This window comes from Neomonachus schauinslandi, chromosome 6 (assembly GCF_002201575.2).
Source record: "Neomonachus schauinslandi chromosome 6, ASM220157v2, whole genome shotgun sequence".
NCBI classification, from domain to species: Eukaryota; Metazoa; Chordata; class Mammalia; order Carnivora; family Phocidae; genus Neomonachus; species Neomonachus schauinslandi.
Genome location: NC_058408.1, coordinates 82,484,745 through 82,498,518, shown reverse-complemented (window position 1 = coordinate 82,498,518; position 13,774 = coordinate 82,484,745). Strand labels below are relative to the sequence as shown.

General features: G+C 44.8%; 1 protein-coding gene across 1 annotated transcript in view; it reads right to left on the bottom strand.

The window, feature by feature from the left end:
- Positions 1-13,563, bottom strand: part of TARBP1 (TAR (HIV-1) RNA binding protein 1) — an 85,898-nt gene extending 72,335 nt beyond the window's left edge. Inside the window, exons 1-6 of the mRNA XM_044916020.1 lie at positions 12,627-13,563; positions 7,480-7,577; positions 6,038-6,107; positions 3,747-3,895; positions 2,780-2,832; positions 1,002-1,099 (exon numbers count right to left, since the gene is read on the bottom strand). Of these exons, the coding sequence (XP_044771955.1) occupies positions 1,002-1,099; positions 2,780-2,832; positions 3,747-3,895; positions 6,038-6,107; positions 7,480-7,577; positions 12,627-13,563 (1,405 nt within the window). The remainder of the gene's footprint in view (positions 1-1,001; positions 1,100-2,779; positions 2,833-3,746; positions 3,896-6,037; positions 6,108-7,479; positions 7,578-12,626) is intronic.
- Positions 13,564-13,774: the final 211 nt, after the last annotated feature.

The following is a 13,774-nucleotide window of genomic DNA, read 5'->3' as shown; positions in this document are numbered from 1 at the left end:
TGGCGGGGGCTGAGCTTCCATTTCACATTCATTCAACACACTTACAAGCGTCCACTGCGCGCTGGCCCTGGCCACGGACAGCAGGTACTCAAACCCCAGGGATGCTACCACCATCCTCTCGCTCTCCACACTGCTGACCTGGGATGTGCCAACATGGTCAGCAAAGCAATCCCCAGACGGCTTACACTTCTGACTTCTGGCAAACTACAGAACATCAGAGTGGACCTTCTCAATGAACTAATTTTTTAAAAAAGTAATCAAAAGAGCCAATTTTCTAGAAACCTAAAGTTGAGATATTTTTTCATCCCTGACTTCTGGGTAGATAGTTCCACTGGTCATTGTTTCACCCTATTTGCAGACGAAATACAAAAGGAAATGTGTGTCTGTTTCATACCCAGGATCGCTTTATAAGCCACAAAGCCACGAGGGAAAAAAGGACCCAGGGAGTAGAGTTAAGTCCTTCTGCTGCTCAACAAACAAAATAACACTGGGTGTTGCTCTTTGATTACCAACTTAACTCATCAGAAAGGAAAATAAACCCCAATCTGAAGAAGTAGGTATTTCTAAGATACAAGGTCTACATAAAGCAAGTATATTTTTCGTTTACCTGTCAAGTTCCTATCTATAGAGGGGCAGTTTTGCCACAATGAATATTCTGTTTACAACTTTTCCCTAAACCCAGGTGTCTCTTTCTTCAACCAATTACACTAATTTTTGGAAAGCAAATAGAGAAAACTAGAAAAGATGGCCAATGGCAGCACACATCCTGGAATGACTTCCATGCTCCTCACGCCAATACCAGTAATAAGTCTCCTGTATAAAGGCAAAAGTGTGTACCCAATTACAACGAACGCCTGTATAATTCTGACAAAATATGTATATTCCCGAAAAAGAAAACTATTTTGACAATACTGATTATAATAGTCATAGGATAGCGCTTATCACCAATATACTAAAAATTTTAAAGCTAATAAATTAAAAAACTCTTTACTGACACATACTCTTCATTTCTTCTGGAAGAAGAGAAACATAAATGACTAAAAACTTCTGTAATTTCAATCCCAATGGAGAACCACTTCCTATCAGCTGGCCTGGGGACCTATAGACAAATGAGGGGAAAAAAACAAATATTTAAAATTTACAAATAAGTATACTGAAACTAAATGAACTATGGCTCAAAAGTCTTTCAATAACAATCAGAACATCTTTTCCTGAACCTGCATTTTATTCTTCAGTGAAATTCTGAAAATCCTTCTGAATACAAAAACATCAGGATCTTCTAGGAAAACGGACATGAGTTAGTATCTTAACATACTAAGTAGACATGGATTTCCTTTTTATGATACTTTCCTTGACACACACTATGAATCTTGCTAAAATAGCATCATCTTAAAAAAGTCTAAAAAAGTGACCATTTTCAATATTTTATTGTTTCCAACATATAATCTAATGATTTTAAATCTTTAAGTATAAATAAAAGAAATAACATTCATAGAAAAACATATATGAGTAATTAATGACTTTTGCAAGAACATTTAATTGTTAACATCTACTAAAGTCATGTTTTTTTCCTGCTATACGCTTCCACCAGGAACATTATCTGTTAACTGAACACACGAGAGTGCGAGAAAACTGAAGGCATTTCATAACAAATGTGTCTGTCGACTCTTTTAGAGGCACCAAGTAGGTTTTACTGCTCTCCAGTCGTCTAACTGCTTCACAGAACTATTCAGTAGTAATGAGTTCTTTGAAAACTAACTGGCAAATCAAATGTTGCTATGCTCTTTCAATATTTATTAAATAGGATTAAGTATTAGTATAACTTAGCACAAACTAATTTAAACGTTTTAAAGAAACTGGCCATGGGGGGGTTGTCTATTTAGAGGTATACTGAACAGAAGACTTGCAAGTATACGTTTAGTTCATCAGCATTCAAAAGACCACCTAAGCTCAAAGGCAGGGGACCACTGCGAAGGTGTAATTCCAGAGTACGGAGAACGCTCCAAACACGAGGCTACGGCACAGCACTGACGCACCCTCCTCGCTGTCCGACTGCGGAGGAGGAGGGGCAAGAAGTGACGCATTTGCGATAGCGGCAGCCTCTGTCAGATCTGGAAAGGGCACGGTTCGTGAGCCCTGTGGCACTGGACTGGAATCGGAGGTACTGCTGTGACCTCGGGGTTTTTCACACGGATGGACAGACGGACCCTGAAACAGACACAGATCAGCGAGTCTGCTCAGCAGACAGAGCTGGGGAACCGACGTGCACCCACAGGGAGAGAAAGGGCGACTGAGCAAACGTGGTGACACGCTGACATCGGGGGGATGTGGCTGAAAGGTACAGGGGAATTCTTTGTATTATCCTCACAACTTTTAGGTCAAAATAAAAAGTTTAAAAAAAAAAAAAAAAAAGGAAACCAGTTTAGAGTGTTGGTTCCGGTCAGCCAACGGCACTACAACTTCCAGGAGAGCTGAAGTCAGAGCAAGGGGAAGCAAGTAAGCTCGGCGAGATCTACTTTCCATAAACCCCAAGAGTGGAAGGGTTCAAGGTAAGAAAGAACACAAAAAAGGGGAACACTTGATAGAACCAATAGAAGAAGAGCAAGAAGAATAACACACAAAAGGGACTTCATAGTAAGAAAAAGTTGAATGTTTATTCGGCAACACGTGTGATGTACGAAATGCATTAAACAGCCTGGTCCTATTTCACAAACACATTACATTTCTATATCGAGGACATATTACTACACGGCTGCTAGATAACACAATGTTTGTTTACCTGATGTACAGAGAGCTCTCTGAAAGTGCATCCATTAATGGTCCAATAATAAACTAAAACAAAACAAAACAAAAATGTAACTGATATTAAGTTACAATCGCAACTTTGAAAAGTCAGCTTGCCTTAGCTGCATATCCCAGCAGGGCTGCAGGAGAGCTGTGCTGAGCAAAGCTGACCTCTTCCACTGTGGGCTAACTCAGGGCTAATAATGGAGGGTACCTTAACTCCACCGCTACAACAAAATGCGTACAGAATCTTCCCACCTGATAAAAACTGAGGAAGAGAGATCATATAGGGCCAGCAAGGAAGGAAAGGAGCCCAAAGAAGAAATACATGGTGGAAAATAAGCGTGGTTACAAGGACAAACCAAAAGAGATAGATACGCAAGAGAAAATGTGAGCCCCTATGCCTGGAAAATAAAACGGGAAAAAATTGTATCTTCAAAAATATTACAAGACACTGGGTCAAAAAAGCATGTGTCTAGGAAGTGCAGGAAGGACAGGAGAATGTGGAAAATGATGCATATCAAAACACGACAGCATGTCATCAGTTAGGAAGGTTTCGTAGGGTCCCTGTAAATGCGGGTAAATAACCCTAAGGGATCATGTGACTCACTGGCACTATAAGACTTAAAATCCCAGCTGTAATTCTCAGTCTCTGCTTTGTGTGATTTCTGACAAATGGAAGTACAGATGCTAATAAATGTAGCTCAAAAGGCAATCTCTGCTTAATACAGTAGCTAACAATAATTCATTGGCTCAGAACTGGGGGAGGAGCATCACTCAACAAACAGCAGTAATTCAGAGATTCAGACCTGTGAAAATAGCATCATTATGCAAATCTATAAAATGTCACTTGCTCTGAGAGCCCTAGTATGTATTTTTTGAAGATCACATTATGATGCAACAAATGTCTACCTCTCATCTCTTGACAAAGAGAATAAGGGGGAAGCAAAAGGCCTCATTACCTCAGAAAATTCTGGTGAAAACGGAAGAATCTTTGTTTCATACAGCTCCAAAAAATGGATGACACCTTCTTTGGTCAGGATTTTATTTTCACTTTCAAACATTCTTTTATAAATACACATATGCCAGGACGGGTGAAAGAGCCAACACCCTGTGGAGATAGAGCATGTGACGCTGACACTGGTTCTCACGCTCTGTTGCTCCACATCAACTTCAGTCACACAAGAACACGCTGACTTCGTTCTAACATACAGTGAAGTTACAGCTCAAGGAGACTCAGGCAGTCTCATTTAGAAAGACAGCAAGCCACTTTACCGCTACCACAGCACACACAAGGTAACTGTTGCCCCATGCACACGGGCTGGACCTTCAGATTTGGGGTGATTTCAAACAACCCTTCTGTCACCCTACTTCCATCCGTTTTTCCCACAGAAATCTGAGACTGTCACTCCTCTGCTTAAAACCCTTGAATGGCTCCTCATACTCTCGGAAGAAAATCTGAACAAGGCATGAAGCGACCCCGAGAACAATGCCAACGCCACCCCAGCCTCCCACAGCCACCACCCTGTGCCACGCTGGTCCTTTGGGTCCTCCGCCCCACCTCAGGCTTCTTACATGCTGCCGTCTCAACTCTGAGCTCCAACGTCACTCCTGAGGTGGGCCTTCCCTGACCACCCTAAGGGATGGCCTCACTCACAGTATATTCTATTTCAGTCCCTTGTTTGGTTACCTTCATAGAACTTATCATTACAACTTTTTTTTTCATGGAAGAGACAAAAATTAAGTGAAAAGTAGTACACATGTCTCCCCACTTTATCCCTAGCACTTAGCATATACTGGACACTAAATGAATTTCTACTAAATTTATAAATGAGTGGGGAAAAAAAAACCCAAAACAAAATAAATATGTACCTCAGAGATATTTTTTAACGCTTTTGAAATATCTTTTAATTCTTCTAGAAAAAAATTATTCAGCATTTTTAACTCATGGCATTCTAGAAATGAATTGGTCCATTATTTGTAATTTACACCAAGATGCTTGCTTGTTCAATGCTTTGGCAATGGTAGTTTTTCCAAAGCTGTCACTGCTATTTGATTTGGTTTGCCAAGAGCTGTGGGCAAAACGTGGTAATAAGAGAATCATCTTAATAGTAAATGCGTAAGTGAAGTCACAACAGGATTCAATTAAATTCTAGCCCCAGGTAACTATAGATTCTTACAGTCTGTGAAAAATCCCAGTGTATCAGAAAACAACAACAGCACTCGACTGGATAAAGCTCAACTCCTAGGGGTCTAACTATTAAAGTTGTAATTTTCTGGAGTAGGCACTAAAACCCATTTACCCAGGTTAATTCTCACGGATAAACACGATAATACAGCAGTTTATCATTCATATGCATACAAAACACTGTCAGCCTGCATTTAGCTGTTTTGTTGATAGAAATAGAGTCTCACAAAATAATTTTAGGAAGCTCCAGTTTCTTTCTATCTCTCCTAAAAAACTCTCAAAACACAGCGCTGATTAAAGGCTTAAAAACCATACTTAAAACTATACCTTGGAAATCTTCCTAAAAAGTCCAAGATACAGAATAATAACTGAAATCCCAAAAAAGTAACAATGAAACAGAAAGAGAATAAGAATGGAAAGCAGTAAAATATATAATACCAAAGAGCCATTATTAACAATGTAGAGCACACCATCATTAAAACATTCCTAAAGAGGCCTTATCTCTTAAAGAGTGTATACTCATATACTCAAATGATTTCAGACAACAGGATCTACTGTGGTGGGCAGTGGGGGCGGCAGGGGAGGGGGATGCTTCACGGTCAATGGCGGGGAGGAGGCAGTGGGGGAAGCTACAGAGGGTTGAGGGGCACAGACTGGCCACGTGCCAGTCACTGCTGACGCTGAGTGGTGAGGCTCACTTTACATATTCCTCTCCTTCTGTAAATGTTTGAAATGTTCCGTGAGCAGAAGTTTACAACGTTAACCATACCGCTAAATTACAGAACACTCCGCAACCATTTAAAGGTATGTTCTCAAAGATCAAGGATACAGGTAAGCGCATTTGGACACACTGCTCAGTAAGACAGAACCTTACGAACGATCAGTCCAGAAGGCATGTATCTGGAATGTTAACAGCTGTTCTCTTGGTGGCAGCAGATGCATATTTTCTGTTACACTTTGATGGTTTTTCCAAATTCTCTATAATGCCTAAAAGTTAGTTATAAAATCAAGGGGGGAGGAAAAAAGCTCTAAATGTATAAAAATCAAAATACAAGTAACCATTACCGTTTTCTTCTGACACTGCATATTCAAACAGACTGTTTAGCTTTGGTAAAACTGGCTTTATAACGTGGATCTGAAAACAAAAACAGAAAACCACATGAAATAAAAACTCACCTTTAAAAATTAAGATGAACTTTAAAACTTTAAAAATTCAGATGAAACTTATTTTCATCTATTGTACAATAGCAGCCCTACTACACAGAAGGTACCTGAATTTTCCCAGTTTTTATAGCCTATAAATTCCGGTCTATGAGATTGAGTGTGACAAAGCTAATGAATACGACCTAGGACACAGTGACAAGAATGTCACATTTGTACAGTGAGTATCAAAAATCATGTCATGTAATCCTCAACTGTCCTGGGAAATAGGTAGGGCTGATAATACCAACAGATTACAAAGAGGGCAAAAAAAAAAAAATAATCCCTTGAGGCACTCAAGTGATGTTTAAGGCCACATGTGTAGAGTAGGGCCAGACTACTGTAGGTAAAATAGGTAAATCAGAGTTTCTAAATAAATTATAGGGGTCTTAGGTATCTGATTAAGAAAAACCATAGAAGTGTATTTGAATTTGGAAATGCTTTCTTTGTTCCTCATGCACATTTAGCACATCGTAATTCTTTATTTCAGTCCACGAACAATGCCTGGTGCACACTTGGGGAGATAGCTAACAACGAGTACCCAGACAGCCAGCCCCTCAGAGGTCTGCAGCAGACAGACTGGGAGGCCCTGCACCACCACGGGTTCTCCACGAGTGATCCCAGAGCAGCAGAGGCATCATCCGGGAACTTGAGAAACACCCGACTTCTCAGGCCCCGCCCCCAGACCTACTGAATCAGGAACTCTGGGGGCCAGACCCAGCAATCTGTACTTTAACAAGCCATCTAGGTAATTCTAAGGAATGTTAAAGTTTGAGAACCACTGTACTAGATTAGGTCATCTTAAGAGATTCCACTCAACTTAAAAATTCTACAAAAACAAATTCAAAGTTAAATGAAAATGATTTTTCACGTTTCCACTTGCAGGACCAGTAGCCACAGCCCTAAGAACGAAAATAGGAAGGGAGGGAGGGAGGGAGGCAGACAGGGCAATTATTTACTTAACAACTTACCTCAAATTGCCTTAAGTAACATTTTCCTAAGTCTATATTTCTTTGAAGATTATTCATAATGCTGAGAAACTAAAAACTAACACTTCAGAAGTAAATGTCAAGGGAAGAACAAGTAAGACTAAAACTTTTTGAGTGACAATTTCAGTCAATTAGAAGTATGCTTTAATTTCCTGAGTTAACATTCAGTTTTAAATTGCATTTATGCCAGAAAACAAAGTACATTTGTATCCTATTATGCTTTATCCAAATTGGTCTTTCTGCATTGCTTTTATAGACGGATTAAAAAAAATTAAAACTGCATCTACACAGGATTTGTTAAAATATGAAAACACTTACCTGATTTCCTTCTAGAGTTTCCATAATTAAAATATAGTTTTCCCAAAACTTTAGAAGCTCATCTTTCTTCTTCTCAGACCACCAAAACAGACTTGGGCCTGATATGGTTTAAAAAGGAAAATTAGTTCCTCTTTTGTAGATTTCATAAGTTTCTTAATGACAATCATTTTTAAAATAATGCCAGTGGGGCGCCTGGGTGGCTCAGTCGTTAAGCGTCTGCCTTCGGCTCAGGTCATGATTCCAGGTCCTGGGATCGAGCCCCACATCGGGCTCCCTGCTCCACGGGAAGCCTGTTTCTCCCTCTCCCACTCCCCCTGCTTGTGTTCCCTCTCTCGCTGTGTCTCTCTCTCTGTCAAATAAATAAATAAAATCTTTTAATAAAAATAATAATGCCAGTATTACCAAATACTGTATTCTCTAATAATGGAGAGTGTCCCTGTATCAAAGCCTAGATAGGAGGCTTGGGCTAACAAGAATCTCAAAAGGTTTTTTTTTTCCTTTTAATTAAGATTACTGTTTTAGAGTTCTTGGTAAGAATCATGGATTTGAACACGTAAACCCCACTTTCTCTCCCTAAGAACCTCATTATAACAGTCGAGGACGTTTCAAAGGCAAAAACCCAAAAGAATGGCAAAAACAGGGGAGCTGACAACAGCAGTGAAACTTAGTTTGAAAATCAGAGAAAAGCCAAGCAGACTCAAGAAAAGTGAATATAAAGTGGCACATGGAAAGCCAAGAAAAAACCGGATTTACACTGGAACCAGACCTAAGGAACTGGCAGCAAAAGTTACTCTGTAAGTGGAGGTGAACAGCAAGGCTAAACTAAAAAGAATTTTGTTTGGTGTGTTTAAGAAACAGATCTTCAGTGCCCTTTCCTATGCTCTGAGCAGGAAAAATACTGGAATTTATTCTCTGGAGAAGGTAAAATTGTGGGTCTCTGGATTGAGATGCACTGGACCCTATAAGGGTCGGGAGTAAGTGAACCCCTTCCACCACAGGAGCCCCTCAGGTCCCAGAATGCTGGCCAGTTCTTCACTATGCGGCAGCAGACTGGAAGGTCTCCGTGGAATCTGGCCAGCCCAAGAAAATACTGCCATCAGAGATTACCCAATACTGTGGGGTTTGGCCAGATCACCTCGCAGTAAAGTTCAGTCAGCAAGCACCACTTATGTGTTCAGAGCTTTAAACTTGATTTTGGGTTCATTATTTTTTTTTTAATTAAAGATTTATTTATTTATTTGAGAGAAAGAGAGAGAGCTCATGAGCGAGCAAGGGGAGGGGCAGAGGGAGAGGAAGAGAAATCCTCAAGCAAATTCCCTGCCAAGCGCAGAGCCTGAAGCAGGGCTCGAACCCACGACCCTGAGATCATGACCTGAGGAGAAAATGAGTCAAAGCTCAACCGACTGAGCCACCCAGGTGCCCCATTGATTCCTTATTCTTAAATATAAACAGTTATCTAAGGATCACCAGCCATCTGGGGAAACATCCACATTGAAGATCAAGACCAAAACAAACAGGAAATTTGGAGAACAAAACTAAGCCAGAGGTAGAAAACCTCATGCTGTCATAAGAACAGGATACGATTAATAAGGGGACATTACAAGAACAAAAAAGATCTCACGAGAATAAAAATTGGATAGCAAAAACCAGAAACTCAAAGGACTGGAAATAAAGTTGGGGGAGTCACCCAGGAAATAGAACCAAGAGACAAAAATCATAGGAAACAGGACAGAAAAGACGCTTTGATAAACCAGTCCAGGAGCTTCGCTATCCAACAAGAGAACAGAAAAGCAGAGAGGAAGGGAGCAAAGAAAGTAACTCAGGAAAAGTTCCCAGAACCGAAGAACATGATTTCCAGATGGACCAGGTCCACCGAGTGCCCAGCGCAAGGATGAAAACTGACCGGTACCAAAACTGTGAAACTTGAGAATGATGGGGCACAGTCCCCACTGACTTCCATGCAGAAGAAACAGAGCACATATAAACAAACACGATTCGCAACGGTTTCTCACACGGCTCAACAGCAAGACTGGAAGCTCAAGCTTCTAAGACAATAGATCGGAGCCTTCAAAGTTCTGAACGAAAACGTTTTCCACGCTAGAATTCTATCCCCCACCAGACCATAAATCAAATGGAATGGGAAAACAAAGGCATTTAGACACGCTTGGTCTCAGTTTCCACTTAGGACAGAGAAAGCTACAGAAGAACACTCCTGCCAAACTGACAAAGAGAAAAGCCTGGACAATACACACAGTCCTAACCCCCTGACAGCTGAGACTACAATGCCTCCAGGGGATGGGAACTCCAAAGGGCAGAAAGCCTCTCTCCGAGAACACACAGGACACACGAACTGAATCTACCTCTGGCCAAGTGCAGGAAGAAGACGTGGTCACCAAAAAGTAGTTTAAAAAAATCAAGGAGCGGCACCTGGGTGGCGCAGTTGGTTAAGTGTCCGTCTCTTGGTTTCAGCTCAAGTCATGATCTCAGCGTCCTGGGATCTAGCCCCATGTTGGGCTCCGTGCTCAGTGCGGAGTCTGATTCTCTCCCCCTTCCCCTGCTCACTCTCTCTCTCTTACTCTAAAATATAATTTTTTTCAAAGAAAAGAAAAAAACAATGAACGTTTGTTGAGTTTTTCAAGGTGAGCTGTGGGCTAGTTTTGACAGCCTAGAACCCTGGGAACCCCAAGGGAGTCTGCAACCACTCACCAGCTCGTTTCCTTAGGCACCCCCAGGTGATCTGAGAAAGACTGTGGGAAACGCAAACTTTGGAGCACACGCACGCAGGGCCCACATAGGTCTGAGAGGTCAGCGGGACTAACTGGGGCAGCCCAGCCCAGCCCTACAGGAGTACAAGGTGGTGGTCAACTGCTGAAGCCTGTCTGCACCCAGGACCCTCCTCAAACAGGAGACAAAAGCTGTCTGCCCCTGGAGAAAACCCTGCCACATCCCCAAACCTGTCCTGGCCCCGACACCATGCAAACGTTGGCCACCCGAGGGGAGAGAAAACCTGCTCGCCTAACCCTGCACCGACAGGAGGAAACCCCCTCATGTCCAGAGTCCTGCACTGATACAAAGCAGTGGGGGGAGGGTAGGAAACCAGCAGTCAAGACCTACCACAAATAGGAGCAGAATGCAGCCACCACAGAAGAGGGTGAGGGAACTCTGTGGTGTTAGCATCAACGGCTTCAGAAAACAACAACACTGAGGAAAAACCTTTAGGGACTCCTGGGTTCCCACTGAACACGAGGTAGCAACACCCCACAACCACAGCAGCAACAAGATCCAAATCCAGCTTCACCATAAACTAGTGTGACCCAAGCCCCAATACCAACGGCCTCACAGAAGAGGAGCGCTCATCTCTAGACATAAAGATCTACTTCATGCTACTAAAGAGTGACCCCCTTGCCCAGAAATAAAAAAAAACAAACTCCAAGATGGCCCATGCAGAGGACTAATACAGGACTACGATTCACATGTTAAAGGATCTACGGGAAAAGGTAGACAACCTGTATAAACAGATGGGAATGGAAGGGAATGGAAATTAAGGGTCAGATGGAAATAAAAGAAATAGAAACATATTAGGGGCGCCTGGGTGGCTCAGTCGTTAAGCATCTGCCTTTGGCTCAGGTCATGATCCCAGGGTCCTGGGATCGAGTCCTGCATCGGGCTACTTGCTCTGTGGGGAGACCACTTCTCCTTCTCCCCACTTGTACTCTCTCATTGTCTCTCCTTCTCTCTCAAATAAATAAATAAAATCTTAAAAAAAAAAAGATTTAGACTACTAGCTAACACTTTAAGGCTGAATTACTGATAGAGAGAACCAAACAAATCTGCAAATGACATAATTCCAGGAAAAACCTGCAAGAAGAAAAAAAATCACCATAATGTACTACACAGGTCACCTGTGAAGAACATCTTCAGTCATAACTTTGTAAAGGCTGAACTCACATTTAACCGAAGTATAACTATGGCAATTGATGTTGATTTACCCAGATTATTGGAAGACAAGCACCAAAATAATCAGCTAAAAGAGGTACAAGTCTGCGGGGGCAAACCAGGGGTGGGCAAGGAGCAAAGACTATTGCTCATCTTTAAAACTCTGCAGAATGACTCTTTGAAATAAATGACTTTAATTTCGGTCATTTAAAATGTGTGCTCCAGGAGCGCCTGGGTGGCTCAGTCGTTAAGCGTCTGCCTTCGGCTCAAGTCATGATCCCAAGGTCCAGTGAAAACTCTCGCTGGATAATCACCAATTTGAGGACTGACAAAATATTTACTATATAACGTTTTAGACAAACATGAAAATCTACTCACAACTTCAAACAAACAAAATTCCCTTACCAGTAAGAGGCGGCTACAGTTGAAAAGGTAGAAATTTTCTATGTATTGGGACAATTTTGAATCATTCTATTTTGGTCTGGGACAGCTCAGAAAGATGACTGAAGCGCCCTTTCACACATTGCAGTGAACAAACCAATCAACAGTAAATACCAAGTTGAAGGGAGTCCTTGCTAGTTCGGCCACTCTTGTTTTTAATAGAGGAGGAGGAAGCATAGTCTCAAAAGGTTTAAAAAAAATTACTTAAAATCGGACTCAACCTATTAAATCAATAGCAAAAATACCCTCAAAAGGTCGACTTAAGGACCCTACATTTAACAAATTTTAGTCCCGAATGAGAGAATTGCCAAGGGAAATTTCCAAAGAATGTGATGATTTCTAGGACAGAATTCTAACGTTCAAAACTCAATCCACTGGTCAATACAAGTAAATAATTGACATTTGATGGAAGCTAACCATTCCTTCCTATTAGGATGAACCTACCACGAGATCGCTCAAATTTGGGCTGTAAAATCCTGCTTGGGCTCAGTCACGTTCCTAATTATTCCACAGGTGCAGGGTTCCGCCTTGCTTTGGGTCAGAAAGAAACGCTGACTGTTCTCAGCTGCAGTAATTTGGGTCACTTGGAGAACACCCTCGAGGCGAGGTTCCCAGGGTTTCCAGGCTTTAAGGTTAACGGATACCCAATAGGTATGGATGGCGGAGAGCTGGTTTTTGGAAGCAGGAGCCCCCGCCCCCCGTCCCCCGTAACCACCACCACCACCACCCAAAGCCAAGTGGGGCTGGGCCGGAAGCCAAGAGGCAAGTACCGTTTCCTGCCTGGGGGCCGCACGTGCAATGGGCCCCCAGCTCCGCCGACACCTCCACCGCCCTCTGCAGCAGGTAGCGCGCTCGCTTGCGCGTCAGGGCGTCCTGGGCCTGCGCCAGCCCCGCCTGCACCGTCCTCCAGAAGCGCCAGCAGCGCCGCGCGTCGGGGTCCTCCTCGCCCGCTCCCGGACCGCGGTCGGCGCGGGGCTCGGGCAGCAGCCTCTCGGCCAGGGCGCTCAGCACCAGCAGCTGCGGCCTGACGCAGTCCGGTTCCGAGGGCGCCCCGGCCGCGACCAGCCCGCTCCATACGACCCGCAGCACCGCCCCACCGCACTGGCCCAGCGCCGGCAGCAGCCTCCCGGCCGCCAGCGCCGCCGCGTCCTCCGCGGGCCCCGCCTCATCCCGGTCCCTGTCGGCGCCCAGCGCCAGGGCGAGGGCGGCCTTCGCCACCCGCTCCAGCAGCGGCCCGTCCTCGCGGGGCCGCAGGCAGGGCCCGACGGCCGCCAGCACCTCCACGGCCGCCTCGGCTCCGGACGCGGACCCCCCGGCGAGGAGGTCGCGCAGCGCCTCCTCCGCCAGGGCGGCCGCCAGCTGCGGGCCCCCGGCGAGGCGGGCGCACGAGCGCAAAGCGGCACTCGCCGCCCTCAGCACGCGCCGGTGGTGACGGGCCGGCGGGCCGGGGTCCGAACCGCCCGCCGGGCGCCCGCGCAGGCCCCGCAGCAGCGGCACCAGGTACCCGACTGCGACCTCGCGCGCCGCCTCCGGGAGCGCGCCCGCGCCCCCGCCGCCACCGCGCGCCTCCTCGTCTTCGAGTCGCTGCAGTAGAAAGCGCAGCGTCTCCACGCGCTCCGCGGACGCCTCCCCGCGGCACAGCGCCCCAAGCAGGCCCCGGGGGTCCCGGCTCTGCGATAGCAGCGTTTCCGCGAGGACCCACTCCATTTGCCGTGCGCGCGCCGCCGACACCCGGCGCCCAAATGAGGGGCCGGCGTGCGCGAGTGCGTGCGCGTGCGCGGCTGGCCCGGGCGCACGCCTGCAGGGAGGGGTCCTGCAGCCGCGCCCTGGTACGGCTCAGCGCGCCCTGGGTTTCTGCCCATTTCACGGCCTGCAACCTGATCCCTCTTTGCCCCTCCCTTACTATTTTTTACAGGAA